The following is a 23,334-nucleotide window of genomic DNA, read 5'->3' on the forward strand; positions in this document are numbered from 1 at the left end:
TTTAATTCCAGTTAGCTTTCTTTTTTACTAAGTACCATTTCGTGGTTTCGTGGTCTATTGGAGAGGTTTGTTGCTTTTTAGTGTTGAAATATTTTGGTTTTCTCAATGTGGTACTAACCCTGAAGCTGCAGTTATTTGATTACGGTTAGAACAGAGACAGCTGATCCCACGGAGGAAGGGGCATGTTTCCCCATCACTTGTTGCGTACTTCAGGAGCTGTTGCTATGTATAGAAAAACAGTAATTAACGTCACAATTTAGTCACCCCACAGTAAAACGATCTGTAACTGGGGAGAACTGTGGCATCGTCACAAAAAGTCAATGCATCCAGACAAGGGGTCCAATTTTGACTGCCTCTGCCAGGCGGCAAAGGGGTGACAGTGCCTGAAAATTGCGATGGCGTATTCACCGCCCTGTTCCCGATCCTGATCTGCCTGGCACCTTCAGGACCGTCATGAAGGTGGTCCAGGCACCAACCTGAAGCAGCTGGGAGCCTCATTTAAATGTTGAAATTGGGTTCTATGACATCAATAGGACATCCTGAGTGAAGGACGGCTGAAATATTTCATTAAACCTATTTCATTTGGCACATCTTCCTGGTTGATTCTTTGTCATGCCTTCCGTTGACAGACATGTGCTCATCCAATTTTGGTCAGACTCATGTAAAAAAAAGGCAGTGAGGACGTGGTGATGTCATATGCACGGTTTCCCATTGTTGACCGGAGGTCACCGGTTACGGTTATTGGCTTAGTACAAAGAGGAGAAGAGTCAATTCTCTCTTACCTCTCAATTCTCTTTATTCACGCCGTTAGATCATATACATATAGCTTATACGTCTGGTTAGATATAGACATGCAGTTTGCACCAGGTTATACAGTTTTATACCCAAACTAGGATCTAAACGCACACCCACTAGGTTTCTCTGACACTCCCTGAGTGGTCACAGAATATAAAGGATAATACCCGAAAAGGAGAGCTGACGCTGGCCAGGCGTTCCGTTCTCTCTCTCTCTTAACATCGTCTCTACGTCCCTGATGTAGGTTCTTCCACTTCCGCGATGGTTGGTCTCCGGAGTCTTCGCTCTGGCTCCACGCCCCAGATTCTTCATTCTTATTCCGAATCTTATCTCTTCAAGCTGTGCTGTCTCTCTCTCCCGTTGGTTTAGGCTTGCTCGCCTAGTCCGTGTCTTCTCCTCATTGGCTCTGTCCCAAGGACTTAGGTAGCATTACCTCATTACTCCTTTTCTAAATAAGGACTTGTGTCTTATCACATCTCCTTTGTCTTTCACAAAACTTAGCTAATTCAAACCGGTTCCAGCCAGCTCAGGCCAGCGACTGAACTCAAGTTACTTCAGTTCAAAAGTTGCTTTTGCCTGTGTGTCAGCAGTTTGGAATAAACTCAGTAGTTTCTGCAGCCCCTGGCCAACACCATCATTATTGTCTCATCTGCACAGAGTCTGAATCTTACCAGCACTAGACTGGCATCAAGGTCTGCTAGGCACTACCCTGAAGATGGAAGTAAGTTCAAAGAAATTAGCTTATTCAGTTAATGTTGTTAAAACACTATTAACATGCTACTTTGTTGACGCTTTATAAAATGTCTTCACCACCTAGTTTGCCATCTGCTTTTGTGCTATTTGGTGAGGGGCTAGATCAATACCCTACCCTCCATTTCAGACAAGGAACAATGGGTTTCCCATTGGGGATACCTTTTTATCTTAGCTTCCTGGAAGAAGAAAAAAAGAAGCAATAGAGGAAGGCCAGGCTGCAGAAGCATTGCTGCAGACACGAAACACGCACCTGCCAATGCCCCTACACCACATTACACAGGCAGAAGTGCTCCTAGCATTTTGATTGATCAACAGTGTTGGAAGAGCCTTTGCTTTATAAGGAACCCATCACTGAGTTAAGCCTTATGCTACAAGCAGACCTGCAGCTCACTTCCAAAGTTTGTACCACTCTGCCAATGGCTGTTAAGATCATCACCATCCTTAACTTCTATACCATAGGATTATTCCAGGCTGCCACTGGGAGCATCTGTAACATGACAAAGCACTTCAATTTTACCAAGTTGTAAGATTCCCCAAGGTTCAAGGAGTCTTTGATGAAACCCACATGGTTGAACATATGTCCACAAGAAAGAATATTTTCTCAATGTGCAATTTGTTTGTGAGCAGCAGCGCATCATTATTAAAGTGAATGCTCACTTCTCTGGCAGTTGCCACGATTATTTTAAGGAACTCCACCTTGCTACTGCTCTTTAATCCAGGAAAGCCAGTCTCTACGTGGCTGCTCCGAGATAAAGCCTATTCTCTCCAGCCCAAGATGATGACACCAGTGCATTACCCAGGCTCCAGGTTGACCAGCACTATAGCAAGGTCCATTCTGCCGCCAGAAATACCACTGAACATAATAAGCATTTGGAAGGTGCACTGTAGATGCCTGGACTGATCTGAGGGCATCCTCCTGTACAGTCCAATAAGGGTCTAAAGGATCACCATATTGTGGTGCCTATTGCAAAACTTTGCTTTAAAATGAAGCCTCCTTATGGAGGACAATGGTCCCTATCAGGAGCAAGGGCATTAGCAAGCACAGGAACAACCAGAGGAAGTAATGGAACACCCGTTGTTAGCAGCAAGAGACTTTCACACTAATCTGAACTGGGAGACCTTTTAACTATCATATCCTGCCATGGCATAAAGAATCCTGTTGACATCTTCATTTACAGAGAAAATGAAAAAGGTATGGAGAAAGGACGAGGAAATAGTACTAAGTGGATACTTCTTTCAGAAACCATGTAGCAAGCATATCATGTGAGGCTTTTATTCTGATGAATACATTTAAGACTGCAAGTGAAGAAACACTTCCAGGTGAACATGTAATCAGCATCACCTGGCCTCCTGGGAATTGATGGTTTGACATGCTGAGCATCGAGTCTGCTAAGACATCTAGGTCTCTTTCAACTTCTTTCTTAACTATCTGTAACTGAAAAACATTGGGCCGGAACCTGCTCCGACCAGCGTGGCAAGGCTGTCAGTACATCCTGCAGACAAACACTACAAACAAACTTACCTCACGGTCTCTGATGTCCACTTACTCCCTTTTAAATTTTTTTTAAGTTCGGTGCTGTGATTTCAGCGCAGGTTTCTTCGTATTGATAGAGACTGTGGGAATGGAAGTCACACCCATAGATTCTGTCAAGAATGAAGTTACGCCTCAAGCAGGCAAGTAGAAATCATTCCTTCAGTTGACTTCTGTATGTTAGTTTAAATAAAAATTTAACTTATAAAAAGCCAAGCAAATTATTTGATGTAATGAAACTTACAGAAGTTAAAAGTAAAAAAAATTACATTTTTAATTTTAAAATGTTTTTTAATGCTCAAAAAATATTAAAATGAGAGTAATATGACACTCCACATCGTTAAAATTTATTTTTTTGTTGTTTCACAGTCATTAACAGTCACTGCATTTTTAAAAAGTAGTGTAGAGCTGGTATTTTCTCGCATACCTTTTGGTGGGTAAGTTTCTTTGTTCCAGCTGGGCAGATGGGTAAGTTTACGAATGTTTGATGATTTTATTGATTGTAGCGCAGGTAGCCCTTTAATTCAGACCTGTCAAACCGCTGGCAAACCAATGGGAGCAAGTTTGCAATTTCCTGGTTTTAGTGTGCATTCGTGAACTTGCTCCCTGCCTTCGCTGGCGGTTTGAGAGGACGCCATTGATGAACGGCGTCCTCAGGTGAGTAATTTATGCCCCATTTCTTTATGTCATCAAATCAATTCTCCAAGCTTGGGGCTCCCCTTTTGTTTTTTTTAACTTTCATTTCAGTTATAACAAAGAAAAGCAGAGACAAGTTTCAGCCTGTACTAATGAGTTTGGTACAGATCAGGGTTTGGTTCAAAGAATTGGGGCAGTTCAGGTTGTGCTGACCCATAGATCTGAACTGAGGCTGGTTCATTTTTCTCTAAGTTAACCAATTACTTTGAAGGCTTTACTGAGGAAATATTTAATTCTGTGTGCATTCAATAATACAGGCTGCTCCTGATAATCCAAAGTTGTTTTGCACACGAGAAAAAAATTGCATTATCAGATCATTTGAATTAAGCAACTATGAATTAAGCAGAATAAACGATGCAACATTGAAAAGTGAAAACCTTGTTCTGGACAATGAGATGAATAAGGATAGGATGTAAAGCCATTTTGTTGTAGAACTGCTCTGTGTTGATGAGCTGATTTGACAGCAACTGCCACATTCTTTCGAAATACACTCAGAAGGGTAGAAATTGATTTGAGCCCGTTTATGGTTCCTGAATGGGCACCATGCTTGGCGCGCACACCTGATCACCTGGATGCTCCTAATTGGACCCCCTGACTAAATTAATCAATCAGAACCCTTGTTGCAGGCTCTGATTATATTGGGTGCTCCTGGCAGGAATCATTAGCCAGTTGGTGATGGGATACCCCCGGTCTCCCAGCAGCTAGCCTGTCATCAAAGGTCTGGGTAGAAGAGAGGGGGTATTGAGGACTGGTGCAGTATGAAAGAGTCATGACTAATGCCAGGAAACCAGGCACAGACCTGCGAGACTCACTACCTGTGGTCCCAAAGAATTTGAACATTTGATCGAACGGAATCCCTTCCTGGTGAGAAACAGAGCTGGTTCGTGATGGGGAGCAGACAGGGCTTTCTTTTTCATTGTGGCCATCACTGGCAAGGCTGGCATTTGTTGACCATCCCTAGATGCCTTTGATGGTGGAGGGCCTTCTTCTTAAACGCTGCAGTCCATGTGTCTGAGCTAAGTGCACGCAGTCTATGATGCCCTGCAATGCAGGATTCACTTCCATGGAAAAGAAAATGGAGCAAGATGTAAGACAAGCTGGCAATTCGCTATCACTCATGCTTCCCCCGGCAATAAAAGTTAAAATTGCCCCCAATGAAACCAAACCAATCTCGTGTGAACTAGATTTGTCTCAGATTTCTTCAGGTCCTCCAAAATATCACAGCTGCTCACATGAGGTTCACTCATGAGGTTTGGATTAAAATTGAACCAAATTTACAGCAAGCACAGGAAAGCAAAGTCCCACTGACGGAAAATTATTCATGTTTCACACACCCATTTACAATCTTAGGTGGAGTCTTCATACTATTTAAAGTAAATGAGGGAGTGATCAAACTGTGCCTGACCCACTTCTCATAATATCGTGTTGCTAAACACACTGAAAAAAATAGCACAGCTCACCAGCAAAGTCAGAAAATACCATCCCAGCAGTATTTCACCACATGGTAAGTTCCAACTTTGGTACTATATTGTCAAAGGAACTCACCGAGCAGGGGCCAGTCACTACTGTACAGGGACAAAAAGGGGAAATGGGAAAATGAATCCCTGTGGGTTACCCTTGCATGCCTGCCAGTAGCATGTTCAATAGCAGCCTCAGTATAATCACAGGAATAGAATGCATGCCGGTTCTCTGAGGTATAAGCAATGTTGCCTGGAACAAGGATTTTAAAAACATTTATAAATGGGCATGTGTAATGGTGTTGGTGAATTGGCTGAAGGTCATGTGACATCACAGAAATCATTTCCAAATTAAAATATATAGCTGCAAATAAACCACTGGTTAATAAACCATCTGTGTGTTTCTCAGTAACTGAACGTACTGTGGCATTTCGCCAAGGGTTCTGAAGTCTGTCCTGATATCAGCTCCAACACCTGAGTGGAGTAAAACTGGATACAGAGAGTGTTCCGCCACACCAGCTAAGTTGTGGCAGACCAGTCTAACAAAAGCTGCATGCGTAATGAATACAACATACTTCCTTCACAACAATAGCATCCTTTATTCAAACATTTTTGTGAAAACAATACTCCAAATTATACCATGTATCACCATACAGTAGCTGTGTACATTTTAAAAATGCAATATACAACATGTACACAAAGGTCAAACTGTCCATCAGAAGCAAATATTTTTATCTTATTGAATCAGTCACAATCTTATTTCTGTTGACAGTGACTAACATGAACCATGCTTGATCATTGGCCATAGATTATTATTGGCAGTAACTGGGAGCAGTTTTGCTCAGGTTGTACTGTGATTGTCCCTCAAGGAGCAGCAGTAAAGTAGGTTTTCGCCAGGCTTCTGACTAACTCCCCATCTCTAGCTACTCTGGTATGAAGCTGTTACTGGGGCACAGGAACGGCGGGGACTGTCCTAAAAAAGTGTAGACTGGCACAGCTACTAGTCATCTGCACGCTTGTATTTGGGTGCTGAAACTGGCAGTGGAGGTTAACTGCAAATTTTCCCTGACACAGTTGTACGTTTGCAGACTGGGCACCACTCACAGTTTAGACAGCTGCAGTCTGGCTCTCAGTAGATCAGTGCCCATGTCAATCGGTAATAAAAAGTAAAACAAAAATATGTGAAATCTGTACACTGGCAACCATTGAGCCAAATGGCAGTACAGTATCTGACGGACATCTGAATGTTTACATTTTGATTTGCAAGCTGCTAGAGGAAATATTAATTTTGGATAATACGCTTTTTCAGCCAGTACGGTCAATGAAAAATATACGACCACTGACCCTGATAAAAAAGGCTCAAAGAAATATCTTAGCACTTAAGCTGCCATATGGTAACGTAGACATCAGAATTTGGAATGCACTGCCAGAAAGGGTGGTGGAAGCAGATTCCATAGTAACTTTCAAGAGGGAATTGGATAAATACTTGAAAAGGAGAAATTTACAGGGCAATGGGGAAAGGGCAGGGGAGTGGGACCAATTGGATAGCCCTTTCAAACAGCTGGCACAGACACGATGGGGCAAATGGCCTCCTTCTGTGCTGTGTCATTCTACGATACAGAAGGAAAGATACAGGGGGTGAAAGTGGTCTTGGGCAGTATTGTAAAATGGGCGATAGCAGATCGGCAGCCAGTTTACACTCCACCCGATATTCTTTTCTATTGAAATGAGTAGAAAAGAAAATCAGGCAGAATGTAAAACAGGCTGCCGATTCGCTATCGCCTGATTTGTGATGCCGCCCAAGATGGATTTCCAAAATACGTAAGAAACATCATTTAACTCAGACAACTTTTCCCGTACTTTTCAATGAGATCATCCTCAAAGAATCCATCTGAGAAAAGTCGGGTTGTGTGATATTACCACACAAATCTGTTAATGCAGTCACAATGATCTTTTGTCTGTTAATTAACAAAGATGTTAATGTCCTTGTTAAAATAGGGACTGAAAAAACGTACACAAATGCGTTAATGAAAACAAAAATGCGCTGTGCAAAATTAGATTATTACAAACTATTAACACATTCATATTTAAATTCTACGCAGCAAGAGTTTACCCAACATACTTTTCTAAGGTAGGAATTAGGGTAATTTCTAAGAGACTGCAATCTAAAACATTCATCACTACATACACAAATATGGCAAAATGATAGGGATCTTTTACTATAGTAGGACATTGTAAAATATGGTCTTTTAAAGGAGCAGTCTCACCACGGCAAGGTGCTTTATTTTCATAAGAAGGAGCGCACAATAACAGAGTCAACAGCACAGCATTACTGCATTACTAATGATGCCCAGTCCTACATTATATTATTTTAAGGTATCATTAACATGTTGCAACACTCCAATATGGCAGATCTGTGGTACAATTTCTAAAAAGGCTAATGCTGCCATGGATGCTGCCAGTTCTAGAAACATAGGCTGCCTGAAAACTCTAACATTGCAACACCACCCACTTAATAAGATGTCACTGTAAAGAGAATTAGAACAAGACTCATTGTATAAAACTTTTATATCCCGGTCACCTGTGACAATAAAAAAGCAAATCAAACAGCGGCCCAATCTTCAGTTACGTTTCATCGTCAGCTTTCCGCAGCTCGCCACCTCCATGGAAATGAAACCCAAGGCCCAATATCGGGGGCACCTTGGGCCTCACCACTCAGGCACAGGGAGTGGCACGCCTGAATTTCTAGGCCAATTTTTGTTACACTGACACTGTGTATAAGCAATGCAATGGTGCATGCTTATAAACAAAACAGTTTGCCAAACATTTTTTTTCATGAGGATTTGCATCTTTAAAGTCAGCATCTATCACTTTTACTTGAATATAGTCCAATTAACAATAAATAAAACATACATCATGGCACGATCATACAGGTGTTTTACCATCACATCCACCACATGGGAATGGTCATTTAGATTAAACATTAAGTTTGAAATAAAGAATAAAAGGTATATTTTATGAATTTACATTCCCGGTATGGAATTTCACCTGTCGGGAGCATATATTGATGCTTTGGGCATGGAGGTGAACGGACCCCGCAAAATTTTCCATCCATTCAGTTTAATAGCAAGAAACAAAACTGAATAAATCTTTTATACTTTTTTGGATAGTTTATCTAATTTTTGTATGGTTATAGATAAACTTTTATTTGCTTCCAATGTTAGAAATATGACACTCACATATGTCAGGTATTAGTGCAATGACCTGTAATGTGACTACTCTTTACCACTCTATGGTACAACTTAATTCACTGGGTAAACAAAATGCACTGTTCAGAACTCAGTACTTAGCAATGCCTTAAAGAAAATACAAACAATACACTGACATTAATATATTCAGCAACAATTTTCCACTACGTGCATGTATTTTGATTACGTTTCCCTTAAGCTACTATAGCCTTACCAATCTAGCTTATTGAAATTTAATTGTAGCTATTGTACAGTGAGTGAGTTTAGTAAAAAAAAATCAAGTAAATTAAGATTAGTGACCAATCCCAAACAGAAGTTTGGCTGACTGGACTTCAAGCTCACTTCCCTAAACAATAACAACTTAATCAAAGACACTCAACATGGTCACACTAGCTACAGAAAAGTGTATAAAAAGGTGCTTTAAATTTCTGATGTCCATGCAAATACCCTTTGTGGATATCAGCAAATTTGTATATTATGTAGTTGTGTCTTTTAATGGTGTGGGATAACATTTGTGTCAACAAAGTTGTTTTGACAGGATTTACACCATCCTTTTATCCCTTGTTGAGCTTGACTGCCTTCGATGGCAGCTGTCGGTGTATTGATGTTCTAATCAGATTCTTGGAAGAGAAACCCCTGATTTATTTTACATATAGCTTTATCAAAACTCTTTTTTAAGAAGGCAAAATGTTTCAACTATTGCAAAGAGTTCTTCTACTATTGCAATTTTAAACACTCTCTGCAATCCTCTTTGGTCACTGGATCAATATGCTAGCATTATTGCCTTTCTTTTGAGTTATCGAGAACTTATTTTTTCCCCTTCCTTATTCATACTGGTAATAAATAACCTGTAGTATCACTTAGTAAATCTGTGACTTTGCTTTTGTAGAGCTTTTTGTGTGAGTTTTTATATACATAAGGCAAGGGAGTGAGTAGGTTGGAGAAGATCTGATGTTCTGAGTTTGGTATTTGCTCAGATTGTTTGCCGTTCCTCCGAAATACTGTATTGATGTGAGATTTCCCATTAGGCATTATAATCACTCAATGCAGTGCTGGAGCCAGAGAGCTAAGTAAAATAGCATTATATGTACATTCTATCAATGAACTAGTAGAAGGTTGGGCTCACAGCATTGTTATTTACATGTGATTGTGTCCTTGTAACAATAATGCAAATGAACATTTTCTATGAAGGCTATGTTGATAAAAGTCACGTCTGAGGTTTAGCATATTCTTTTTTCACCCACACGGTTGCACCGAGCAGTGAACTGAGGCCTTTATTGGCTCTGAGATCAACTCAGCAACAGGGATGTTAGAATACAAAAAATTGTATAGAATGCAGAAAATAAAGGCTGGGAGGCTGGATGAGACATTTGGGTTCCTTTCCATCGTTGGTACAGATCCGTCTTAAAGGGCTAGCTAGTTGTTTCATGCTTCTAATAAATTTTGTCTGTTTATTTATTATTTGCTGGGTAAATTAGCTAATTCAGCAGAATCTTGCTTTGAAGCAAATATTTGTCACAGCAAAATAAATGATAAACACAGTTGCATACAGTTCAAAATAAAATTTCAAATGGCATTTTAAAAAAAAATTCAGGCTGTATTACATGTCTGTAAAACACCCTGCAAACAGTCGTGTGACAGTAATAAACAATCACTCTTGTGTACATTATCCCAGAGAATATGAGAAAATATAACTTGGCCACACAGAACCACAGCACAGTAGTTGCCAAGTAGATTTATGATTCCAACATTATTTATACATGTTAATAAAATATACATTGTCATTTTTCTGTATATTAGTTTCAGCAGGGCGTAAGTATTTTGAATTTTTCTTTGCTCAATGTCAAATTCGCACATGTTTATTTTCATCTTCAAAGAACACGTCATCGTTCATCAGTAGCGGTTGGTCAGAAGCGTTGCTGCTACCGGCTGAATTAAGGCGTGAGGAGTGGCTAGAGAACTTAAGCCTGGTGGTGAAATTTGACTCCAAATTAGAATACTTCTGTAAAAATAAAGAGGGAAATGGATCATCAGTCAGTATTATGTATTTGTTTAACTGCTGGATGTGACTTTTTTTCCATTTTAGAACCATGGGTAATTCTGAGCATCCTGTTTCATTCTACTTTTGTCACAGTGGCTGCAATTTCTGCTGCTGATTTTGAAAATAGTTGTGGGTCACAGATATATTTGGTAGGGATTTTCGCTCCACAGGAAAGCCTTTTAACTTCTGTGTGTCTGTGTGTTTTTAAAACGCCTGCTGTGAGTACACTAAGCTTTTGTGTCAGGTCCAATCCTGACAGGATGAATGGGTAGAAGAGGCACCCTCGATGTTAATGATTGCACTGACCTACAGTGACCTACAGCTTTCAGATCTACACAGAAAAACAATGGGAGAGAGCAACAGAACTGAATTTTAAAAGTTATCTGTCTCTCTGTATTCATAACATTTACTGAACTTAATACTCCAGTGATCCAATGGCCAGTTATCGACTTATGTTGTCATTAAGGTGAGAAATGCCGGTGCAGGTTAACACAACTCATTTTCATCAGGAATAGGAATGGCTGGATAAAGAGAAAAGTTTGTGCTACTGTGCCCCAACAATGTGCCCTCCAGCCCAAAAGCATCCCTTGCTACAATAGTTGTGGCATTTGCTTTTCCACACTAGCCATGGTTGTGGCCTGTTTGAGTGATGCCACTAATTTTGTGCCAATGCCAAGTTATCGGCACTTTTGCACTGTAGATTTGTGCCAACTAGGAACTGTGTTCACTTGGGAATCTTACAGCCAGAGAAAAAATTAGATTTTCATCACCTAATCAGTGATATATTAGAATCCTGGTCCCAATGGTGAAAGGACAATGTTCTAACCCACTGCAACAGTTTATGCTACGTATAAAGTTCTGCAAGCTGCCAGTCACAGCATAGATGATTTCTAAAAGGACAGGTCAAAGATGGAATGATGCATAAATCATGTGTAGGTGCCTGTTGTATGCCCTATGTATAATTATGTTAATGAGAGACACTTGCAAATTTCCTGCTTCCCAATGGACAATGCCACATTACCGCAATGTGCCTAGATGCAGCACTTTGAAAATCAAGCCTGTGACATTCTCATGCCGAATTTCCTTGGGCGGGGGGGGGGGGGGGGGGGGCGGTCTCCCGATCGGCTGCCATAACTTAGGCGGAAATCCAAGACAAACCGCATGAATGGGTTAATGCCATTCTTCCACCGAAGTTACGGGAGCCAGTCAGGTGTATCCGCAAGGAAAATCCCAGCATAAATTTTTATTTCCACTACCACTTTCATGCTGGTGTGAACTTACTATTGAGGCCATCTGAGTCTCGGGGGGTAATTTTAACCTCCAAGAACATGTGGATTGGGGGCGGGTGGTAGTGAAAGCCATTGGTTTTTGTAGCACGACCGCAACCCGGCTCCAACGCACCCACTTCCAGGTTTAACGTGGGCACGTTTGAAAGCGCGCACGCAGCCGAAACCCGGGAGCCGCGTCCCCAAGTGGACGGGTACTTAGTGCGTCAATTAAGATCGTCGAGGTAGTTCAGGTAGGTATTTTTTAATTGATTCTGAAACAGAAACAAATTTAACTTCTCCTGCCTGGGTTTCCTGGGCCATCTGAATCTCGCCAGTGAAACAGGCGAAATTCAGCCGAAATTGAAAAACTCAGGTATTGCAGCTGGTCTCTCAGTTCTCTCGGGCAAACATTTGGCTGAGAGTTCTTGCGTTGAGACTGAGGGCTCTTGCGTTGAGACTGAGGGCTCTTGCGTTGAGACTGAGGGCTCTTGCGTTGAGACTGAGGGCTCTTGCGTTGAGACTGAGAGTTCTTGTCTTGAGACTGAGGGCTCTTGCGTTGAGACTGAGAGTTCGTGTGTTGAGACTGAGGGTTCGTGTGTTGAGACTGAGGGCTCTTGTGTTGAGACTGAGAGTTCGTGTGTTGAGACTGAGGGCTCTTGTGTTGAGACTGAGGGCTCTTGTGTTGAGACTGAGGGCTCTTGTGTTGAGACTGAGGGCTCTTGTGTTGAGACTGAGGGCTCTTGTGTTGAGACTGAGGGCTCTTGTGTTGAGACTGAGGGCTCTTGTGTTGAGACTGAGGGCTCTTGCGTTGAGACTGAGGGCTCTTGCGTTGAGACTGAGGGCTCTTGCGTTGAGACTGAGGGCTCTTGCGTTGAGACAGAGTTCGTGTGTTGAGACTGAGAGTTCGTGTGTTGAGACTGAGAGTTCGTGTGTTGAGACTGAGGGCTCTTGTGTTGAGACTGAGAGTTCGTGTGTTGAGACTGAGAGTTCGTGTGTTGAGACTGAGAGTTCGTGTGTTGAGACTGAGGGCTCTTGTGTTGAGACTGAGAGTTCGTGTGTTGAGATTGAGAGTTCGTGTGTTGAGACTGAGAGTTCGTGTGTTGAGACTGAGAGTTCGTGTGTTGAGACTGAGGGTTCTTGTCTTGAGACTGAGGGCTCTTGCGTTGAGACTGAGAATTCTTGTGTTGAGACTGAGAGTTCGTGTGTTGAGACTGGGGGTTCTTGTGTTGAGACTGAGAGTTCTTGTCTTGAGACATCTTTAACAAAACTTTGGAGCCTCTCAAACGGGCAAGATCAGGATGGCGGGGTGCAATGCATTAAATCCAGAGGACATCTGAGGAGGAGGAAATTAACCATCCATATCAGCCATGTTGTGCTGTGTTGCGATGTGCAGATGCACAAGGTAGACGTGCGCAACAAGGACCCGGAGAAGGACAGAGAGGAGAGCAACGGAGGGGTCGAGGTTGCAGGAGTCACTACCCATGTGACAGGGTAAACAGACAGAGGCTGAGCTTCCTGGACCTCTCTGAGGAGCAGTGCCTACGCAGGCTCAGATTGAGTCAGCAGGTGGTCGCAAACATCTGCAGCCTCCTTCAAGAAGCGTTGCTTCCTGCTGGACCTGGTGGCCACACATTGCCCATCGCAATTAAAATAACCACTGCACTCAATTTCTTTGCTTCTGGGTCTTTCCAGGGCACCACCCGTCACATCTCCAAGGTGTGTCAATCGTCTGCACATAAGTGCATAAGGCAGGTGATGGATGGGTTGTTTGCCAGGACATCCAATTAAGTGAACTTCCCCAGCAATAGAATGAGCGGGTAGTGGGTTTCGCCTCTCTGGCTGGTTTCCCATGGGTGCAGGGCGCAATCAATTGCACACACGTGGCAGTTCGAGGACCACCACATGAGCCAGGCGTCTTTATAACAGAGACCTGGCTCAAAAAAGGGTAGGATTGGGTACTAAATATTCCTGGATACAAGGTGTTCAGAAAAGATAGGGAAGAAAAAAAAAAGGAGGTGGGGGGTGACAGTATTGATTAAGCAGAATATTGCCGTGCTGGAGGAAGAGGATATTCTTGAGGGGTCAAGGACAGAATCAATTTGGTTAGAGTTAAGAAACAATAAAGGTGCCATTACACCAGTGGGTGTATTCTATAGACCACCAACTAGTGGGAAGGATATAAAGGAGGAAATTTGCAGGGAAATTACAGAGAGGTGCAAGAACTATAGTGATAATGGACGGCTTCAACTATCCTAATATAGACTGGGATAGTAATATTGTAAAGGGCAAAGTGGGGGAGGAATTTCTGATGTGTGTTCATGAGAACTTTCTTGATCAGTATGTTTCCAGCCCAACAAGGAAGGAGGCATTGCTGGATCTGGTTCTGGGGAATGAAGTGGTTCAAGTGGAGCAAGTGTCGGGGGGGAACATTTAGGGAACAGTGATCGTAGTATCATAAGGTTTAGATTAGCTATGGAAAAGGACAAGGAGCAATCTAGAGTAAAAATATTTAATTGGAGGATATTTCAGTGGGTTGAGAACAGATCTGGCCTGGGTAAATTGAAATCAAAGATTGGTAGGCAAAACTGTACTCGAACAATGGGCGGCCTTTAAAGAGGAGATGATTCGGGTACAGTCTAGGTATATTCCCATGAAGGGGAAATATAGGGCAACCAAAGCCAGAGGTCCATGGACGACAAAAGAGATAGAGAATAAGACAAGGAAGAAAAAGGGGGTGTATGACAGATGCCAGGTTGATAACACAAGTGCGAACCAGGCTAAATACAGAAAGTACAGAAGAGAAGTGAAAAAGGAAATAAGGGGGGCAAAGAGAGAGTATGAGAATAGGCTGGCATTTAACATAAAAGGGAAGCCAAAAGTCTTCTTTAGACATATAAATAATAAACGGGTAGTAAGAGGAGTGGTGGGGCTGATTAAAAACACAGAAAACATAAAAAATAGGAGCAGGAGTAGGCCATTCAGCCCTTCGAGCCTGCTCTGCCATTCAATATGATCATGGCTGATCCTCTATCTCAATACCATATTCCCGCGCTCTCCCCTTACCCCTTGATGCCTTTTGTGTCTAGAAATCTATCTAGCTCCTTCTTAAATATATTCAGTGACTTGGCCTCCACAGCCTTCTGTGGTAGAGAATTCCACAGGTTCACCACCCTCTGAGTGAAGAAATTTCTCCTCATCTCAGTCCTAAAAGTCCTACCCCGTATCCTGAGACTGTGACCCCTCGTCTGGACCCCCCAGCCAGGGGAAACATCCTCCCTGCATCCTGTCTCTCTAGCCCTGTCAGAATTTTATATGTTTCAATGAGATCCCCTCTCATTCTTCTAAACTTGAGTGAATACAGGCTGAGTCGACCCAATCTCTCCTCAGGAATCAGTCTGGTGAACCTTCGCTGCACTCCCTCTATGGCAAGTATATCCTTTCTTAGGGAAGGAGACCAAAACTGCACACAATACTCCAGGTGCGGTCTCACCAAGGCCCTGTATAACTGCAGTAGGACATCCTTGCTCCTGTACTCAAATCCTCTTGCAATGAAGGCCAACATACCATTTGCCTTCCTAACTGCTTGCTGCACCTGCATGTTTGCTTTCAGTGACTGGTGTACAAGGACACACAGGTCCCTTTGTACATCAACATTCCCCAACCTATCACCATTTAAATAATACTCTCCCTTTCTGTTTTTCTTTCCGAGGTGGATAACTTCACATTTACCCACATTATACTGTATCTGCCATGTATTTGCCCACTCACTCAACTTGTCCAAATCGTCTTGAAGCCTCTTTGCATCCTCCTCACAACTCACGATCCCACCTAGTTTTGTGTCATCAGCAAACTTGGAAATATTACATTTGGTTCCCTCATCCAAATCATTGATATATATTGTAACTAGCTGAGTCCCAAGCACTGATCCCTGCGGTACCCCACTAGTTACTATCTGCGATCCCGAAAAAGACCCATTTATTCCTACTCTCTGTTTCCTGTCTGTTAACGAGTTTTCAATCCATGCCAGTATATTACCATCAATCCCATGTGCTTTAATTTTGCACACTAACCTCTTATGTGGGACTTTATCAAAGGCCTTCTGAAAATCCAAATACACCACATCCACTGGTTCTCCCTTATCTATTCTACCAGTTACATCCTGAAAAAACTCCAGTAGGTTTGTCATACATGATTTCCCTTTCATAAATCCATGTTGACTTTGTCTAATCCCGTTGATATTTTCTAAGTGTCCTGTTAGCACATCCTTTATAATACACTCTAGCATTTTCCCTACTACTGATGTTAGGCTAACCATTCTGTAGTTCCCTATTTTCTCTCGCCCTCCCGTTTTAAATAGTGGGGTTCGATTTGCCACCCTCCAATCTGTAGGAACTGTTCCATAATCTATAGAATTTTGGAAGATGACAACTAATGCATCCACTATATCCGTGGCTACCTCTTTTAGTACCATGGGATGCAAATTATCAGGTTGTGGGGATTTATCGGCTTTCAGTCCCATTAATTTCTCCAGCACTATTTTTTTTACTAATACTAATTTCCTTTAATTCCTCCATCTCACTAGTCCCTTGGTTCCCTAGCATTTCTGGGAAGTTATTTGTGTCCTCTTCCATGAAGACAGAACCAAAGTATTTGTTTAATTGCTCTGCCATTTCCTTGTTCCCCATTATAAATTCTCTCGTTTCTGACTGTAAGGGACCTACATTTGTCCTCACTAATCTTTTTCTTTTTGCATACTTGTAGAAGCTTTTACAGTCCACATTTATGTTCCTTGCAAGTTTACTCTCATATTCCATTTTTCCCCTCTTAATCAATCTCTTGGTCCTTTTTTGCTGAATTCTAAACTGCTCCCAATCCTCAGGCTTGCTACTTTCTCTGGCAACTTTATATGACTCCTCTTTGGATCTAATACTATCCTTAATTTCTTTTGTTAGTCATGGTTGGGACGCATTTCCTTTTGTGTTTTTGCGCCAGAAAGGAATGTATAATTGTTGCAATTCATGCATTCATTCCTCAAATGTTAGCCATTGCCTATCCACCGTCATGCCTTTTTAATGAAGCTTCCCAATCTATCATAGCCAACTCACTCCTCACACCTTCGTAGTTTCCTTTGTTTAGATTTAGGACCCTAGTTTCGGATTGGACTACTTCACTTTCCATCTTAATGAAAAATTCTATCATGTTATGGTCACTCTTCCCTAAAGGATCCCGCACAACAAGATTATTAATTAACCCCTTCTCACTGCACAATACTCAATCTAGGATAGCCTGTTCTCTGGTTGGCTCCTCAACATACTGGTCTAAAAAACCATCTCGTACACACTCCAAGAATTCATCTTCCACAGTATTATTGCTAATTTGGTTTGGCCAGTCTATTTGTAGATTAAAATCACCTATGATTACTGTAGTACTCTTGTTACATGCATCTCTAATTTCCTGTTTGATGCCATCCCCTACATTACCACTACTATTTGGAGGCCGATAGACAACTCCCAACAATGTTTTCTGCCCCTTGGTGCTTCTTAACTCCACCCAGACTGATTCTACATCTTGATTTTCTGAGCCAATATGCTTTCTCACTATTGCTCTGATTTCATCCTTTAATAACAATTCCACCACACCTTCTTTTCCTTTTTGCCTGTCCTTCCTAAATATCGAATGCCTTTGGATATTCAGCTCCCAGCCTTGGTCACCTTGCAGCCATGTCTCTGTAATTGCTATTATATCATATCCGTTTACATCTGTTTGCGCTGTTAATTCGTTTACCTTATTACAAATGCTTCGTGCATTCAGATGCAGTACCTTTAGATTTGTCTTTTTAACATTTTTAGACATCTTAACATTTTTTTGTACTATGGCCCTATTTGTCTTATTACCATTTTTTTTTTTACCCGGACCCTATTTGTTGCCTTTTGTTTGTACGCTCTGTCCCTTCCTGACACAATCTGGTTATCCTTACCCCAATCACTTTCTTGCACTGTTTCTTTCTCATTTCTCTTTAGCATTCTAGATTTCTCTCCACCGGGACCCTCCCCCCCCAACCCCCTTATTTAGTTTAAAGCCCTATCTGTCTCCTTAGTTATTCGATTTGCTGGAACTGTGGTCCCAGCATGGTTCAGGTGTAGTCCGTCCCAACGGAACAGCTCTCTCTTTCCCCAGTACTGGTGCCAGTGCCCCACGAATCGAAACCCACTTCTCCCATATCAATCTTTGAGCCACGCATTCATTTCCCTGATCCTATCAGGGACCAAAAAGGAGATGTATGCATGGAGACATAGGGTAAGGCTGAGGTACTAAATGAGTACTTTGCATCTGTCTTTGCCAAGAAGATGCTGCCAAAGCCACAGTAAAAGACAAGATAGTTGTGTTACTGGATAGGCTAAAAAAAACGATAAAGAGTAGGTACTAGAAAGGCTGGCTGTACTTAAAGTAGATAAGTCACCCGGTCTGGATGGGATGTATCCTAGGTTGCTGAGGGAAATAAGGGTGGAAATTGCAGAGGTGCTGGCCATAATCTTACAATCCTCTTTAGATACGGGGGTGGTGCCAGAGGACTGGAGAATTCCAAATGTTACAACCTTGTTCAAAAAAGGGTGTAAGGATTAACCCAGCAACTGCAGGTCAGTCAGTTTAACCTCGGTGGTGGGGAAACTTTTAGAAACGATAATCCGGGACAAAATTAATAGTCACGTGGACAAGTGTAGATTAATAAAGGAAAGCCAGCACGGATTTGTTAAAGGAAAATCATGCTTAACTAACTTGATTGAGTTTTTTGATGAGGTAACAGAGAGGGTTAATGAGGGCAATACAGTTGATGTTATGTATATGGACTTTCCATAAGGCATTTGATAAAGTGCCACATAATAGGCTTGTCAGCAAAATTGAAGCCCATGGAATAAAAGGGGCAGTGGCAGAATGGATATGAAATTGGCTAAGTGACAGGAAACAGAGAGTAGTGGTGAACGGTTGTTTTTCAGACTGGAGGAAGGTGTACAGTGGTGTTCCCCATTGGTCGGTACTAGGACCACTGCTTTTTTTGATATCTATTAATGACTTGGACTTGGGTGTACAGGACACAATTTCAAAATTTGCAGATGACACAAAACTTGAAAGTGTAGTAAACAGTGAGGAGAATAGTGATAGACTTCAAGAGGACAAAGACAGGCCGGTGGAATGGGCAGACACATGGCAGATGAAATTTAACGCAGAGAAGTGGCAGGAAGAATGAGGACAGGCAATATAAATTAAAAGGTACAATTCTAAACGGGGTGCAGGAACAGAGAGATCTGGGTATATGTGCACAAATCTTTAAAGGTGGCAGGGCAGGTTGAGAAAGCGGTTAAAAAAGCATATGGTATCCTGGGCTTTATAAATAAAGGCATAGAGTACAAAAGCAAGGAAGTATCTTGAACCTTTATAAAACACTGGTTCAGCCACAGCTGGAGTATTGTTTACATTTCTGGGCACCGCACTTTAGGAAGGATGTGAAAGCCTTACAGAGGGTGAGAAAAGATTTACTAGAATAGTTCCAGGGATGAGGGACCTCAGTTACGTGGCTAGACTGGAGAAACTGGGGTTGTTCTCCTTAGAGCAGGGAAGGTTAAGGGGAGATTTGATAGAAGTGTTCAAAATCATGAAGGGTTTAGATAAAGTAAATAAAGAGAATCTGTTCCCATTGGCGGAAGTGTCGAGAACCAGAGGACACAGATTTAAGGTGATTGGCAAAAGAACCAAAGGTGACATGAGGAAAAACTTTTTTACGCAGCGAGTAGTTATGATCTGGAATGCGCTGCCTGAAAGTGTGATAGAAGTAGACTCAATCATGGCTTTGAAAAAGGAATTGGATACCTGGAATAATTGGAAAAAATTTGCAGAGCTATGGGGGAAGAGTGGGGGAATGGGACTAACTGGATAGCTCTTACAAAGAGCTGGCATGGATTCGATGGACGAAATGGCCTCCTTCTGTGTTGTAACCATTCTATGATTCTATTCTATGGCAGGGCTATCACTCCATCAATGTACAGCTAGTGTGCGGCCACAGGAAGATATACATGCAGGTGTGCGCCAGATTCCCTGGCAGCTATCATGATGCGTTAATTTTGCGCCAGTCCAACATTCCAGATCTCTTCTAACTAGGAGACAGACTTAGGGACTGGATCATTGGAGACAAGGGATAACCCCTTCAAACTTGGCTCATGACAACTGTGAGGAATCCCATAAATGAGGTGCAAGAATGAACGATGCAACCAGAGCCACATAACCACCAAGTGTTTCACTGAGCAAGCCATAAGCATGTTGAAGATGTGGTCCAGGTGCCTGGATAGTCTGCAGATGCCCTTCAGTACTCGCCAGCGAGGGTCTCCAGAACATAGCGCAGCAGTGAGGTGTGCAGATGGAGGAAACTGAAGATGCTCGGCAATCATCCTCTGTTGGCGACAACATTGAAGAGGAGGAAGAGGATGAGGAGGACGAGGGAGAGGAGAAATATGATGATAGTGCACCCATCGCCAGACCAGCCGCGCACATGGCTGCCCGGGATGCCCTCATCTCTCTTAATAACAGTGACAAAAGAGAGGTGGGGGGGGGGGGGGTGGTGATTGTGGTGGTGGCTACCATCAACACCTCCCCCCACCTCTCTTTGAACAAAACAGTCCTTCAACCACGCAAATACCCAGTGCACATCTGCCCAATGGGTACCATGATGCATTCGCATTCATCTTGAAGCAAATGAAAGGACGACTTAACACTCTGGACGCAATAATGGGCAAGACGTGGAAGTGGTGATAATCAATACATTTAATGTGCCAAAATTAAAAAAAGAAAACTTAACAACATAACATTTCTTTCAACACGCTTGTACATACCCTTGGTGAACTACAATAGCTTGAGCTTACACTTTCACCGCTTCTACATGGTGCATCCCCTGTGGCTTCAGCAGAAGTAGAGGCAGGCTGCTCAGATCCCTGCCCTGACTGCTGAGATGGTTTAGGCCTACGACCTCTGGGATTTGGAGCCCGTGAGGGCCCCGCCAAAGAATGCTCCAACTGCACCTGTGCAGGGGCAGGCTCGGCCATCGGGAAAGGAGACAGTATTTTGGGTACTGGTTGAGGGGTGGGCAACGGGTGAGACATGGGAGCGCTTTGAGTGGCGTTCCCACTTCCATGTCCCCTTTCGCATCGTCCCTCTCCCAAGCCAGCGCCACATCACTCCCAACACTCTGCTGGACAGCAGCTTGGTGAACATATGTGGCGCATTGTAAGGCCATGGATAAGGCATCTGTCATCCTGTGGAAGGTGGCAGACATCTCTTGCATGGCCATGGATGTGGGGCCTGCATAGACTCATTTGAGAGCCGTGCTTGAAGCTCCTTGGAGGCAGCCACTCTCTCCATGGCAAACATTCTCGCAATTACCTGTCAATCCACTAGTGTTGGAGTTAGACTCCTTCATCCTCTCTGCTATTGTGGAGAGTTTGCATAGCAAATTTTCTAGTACCTCGCAAAGTTGCAACTGTACCTCAATCATTCTCCTTCTCAACGATGGCTCCCAGGGTTCAGCATCTGTGTACTGCTGAACAGAGCTTGGAGAGGAGTATGACCTCCAAGGCAGACTCTCCACAGCTGCCACCAGTTTCTACTCGTGCTTACTTGTGAGCTGTAAATCACCAGGCGACAACCCAACTAACTGTCTAACAGGACCCACCAAAGTGCGAGTATCTGCGCTGATGAATGGTTGTACGTCCTGTGACAGTGCACCCTCAGAAGGAATGAGGATCTCTGAGGAATTGATGTCATCCATTTCGCCACATTCTTCTTCGCGTGAAGGCCCTGGAAGACAACAGAAAGCAATATGAATTAATCATGGCAAAGTGACAATCTCGCCAATTACCATACTCAGGTTTCAGTTATTAATGAAATAAAATAATCATGTGTGTGAAAGATGTTTAAGTTCTGTCACCAGGCATCTGAGAGTTCCCAGTCTCTCCATCTCCAATGGATAGGGATGCTGATGTCCCACTAATCTCCATGGCCTCCTCCTCTGCATCTGTCAGCTGGACTGTATGTGGAGGTCCACCTACAGTCCTCTCCCTCTCCCTTGCATTTTGCGCTTTCTTTACCTACAATGGGCGAAAGAACAGAACAGCAAGTGATTGAAGGTCACATATTCACTCGATGGATGCAGTGCATTGGTTGAGGGTGACTATGAGACATATTCATCACATTGCATCAGGATTGGGGTGAGTAGCAATGGTGGGTGCATAAATGGGGAAATGAGGAAGTGCACAGAAAGTGAAGGATGAGAGCTGCTGAAACTTAAGTGGGTGTGAGGAGTGATGTGATGGAGTATGCTTGGCAAGACAGAGTGGGGGCAGGGGGTGTTGTACACCACAGGGTGTGGGTGAATCTTCAACAGTACTCACTTGGTTAGGTTATTAAAGAGCTTCCTGCACTGCAGCCAAGACCTGAGCACCATGCTCCTGCTGCTCACCTCTTCTGCCACCTCCAGCCACGTCTTCTTGGTGGCAGAAGCAGGTTTCTTCCTCCCATCATTTGGGTAAATGACCACCCTCCTGGTTCTCACAGCACCCAGAAGTACTTCAAGTGAAGCATCCAAAAACCTGGGTGCTGCCTTTGCTCTCTGTTAATCCATGGCTTCACTTCCTCCTGTCTCCTCCAAAATCCATTTTTGCTTTGGCCCTTTAAATAGTGGACTTCAGATTGCATCATTAGGGTGCGCAGCTTGGAGATTCAAAACCCAGAAGCAAAAATAATTGCCTTCAACTGAATTGCGATCACAGAATTCCCTCGCACTCACTTCACATCCGGGTTTCCCATTTGAAAATCTACCCACCCGCTCTCTCCCCGGCTCCAAGTAAAAATCATGCCCCCTGTCTCAAGTGATGCAGATCATACATTGCTTAACAGTAATCTCAAGATTTACTACAAGGCCAATATTTACATGGCTGTTGTACTTAAACCAACAACCACAGACTAAAAGGATACATTTTGTAGGAATTTGGTTTAAAACAAGCATAGAAAATAGGAGGACAACGGTCCACATCTCTGAGAAAAATAACTCACAGAAGCCCAAGAGGTCATTGAAAAAGTGCTGAGGCATTAGAATAGTGAAAAACAGTAAGGTTCACGAGACAGGGTGTCTTGACCTGGTTAAGACCTGATAACAGTAAAAGGCTACATAAACACTAAGACATTAAACAATCCTTGGTGGTTTTTGGAGAGTCAGCACGGTGGGAGGACTTACGACCATGAGATAAGACCAGCGGTGCTTACGTACAGAACATCACAGCCGAATAGTATAAATGGGGCGGTCGGAAATGCATCAGGTTGTACTGATTGCTTGTCATTTAATGTAATCTGTAAACAGTTATATTATAACTGTTGAATGTAATGTTGAAGGCAGCTGTAGTCCAACTATGTTGTAAGTCAGTCTATTAAACTTGCTATTTTGTAACCACTTGGGCTAGAATCAAGCAGAAGTTATTGTTGATGGATTAACAACCCATAGTTG

General features: G+C 42.8%; 1 protein-coding gene across 1 annotated transcript in view; it reads right to left on the reverse strand.

Annotated features, from left to right (window-relative positions):
* Nucleotides 1–5,811: 5,811 nt before the first annotated feature.
* kita (KIT proto-oncogene, receptor tyrosine kinase a) overlaps nt 5,812–23,334 on the reverse strand; it is an 83,542-nt gene continuing 66,019 nt past the window's right edge. Inside the window, exon 21 of the mRNA XM_067987393.1 lies at nt 5,812–10,482. Within this exon, the coding sequence (XP_067843494.1) occupies nt 10,324–10,482 (159 nt within the window). The 3' untranslated portion in view covers nt 5,812–10,323. The remainder of the gene's footprint in view (nt 10,483–23,334) is intronic.

Source organism: Heptranchias perlo, chromosome 1 (genome assembly GCF_035084215.1).
Source record: "Heptranchias perlo isolate sHepPer1 chromosome 1, sHepPer1.hap1, whole genome shotgun sequence".
In the NCBI taxonomy this organism is placed as follows: domain Eukaryota; kingdom Metazoa; phylum Chordata; class Chondrichthyes; order Hexanchiformes; family Hexanchidae; genus Heptranchias; species Heptranchias perlo.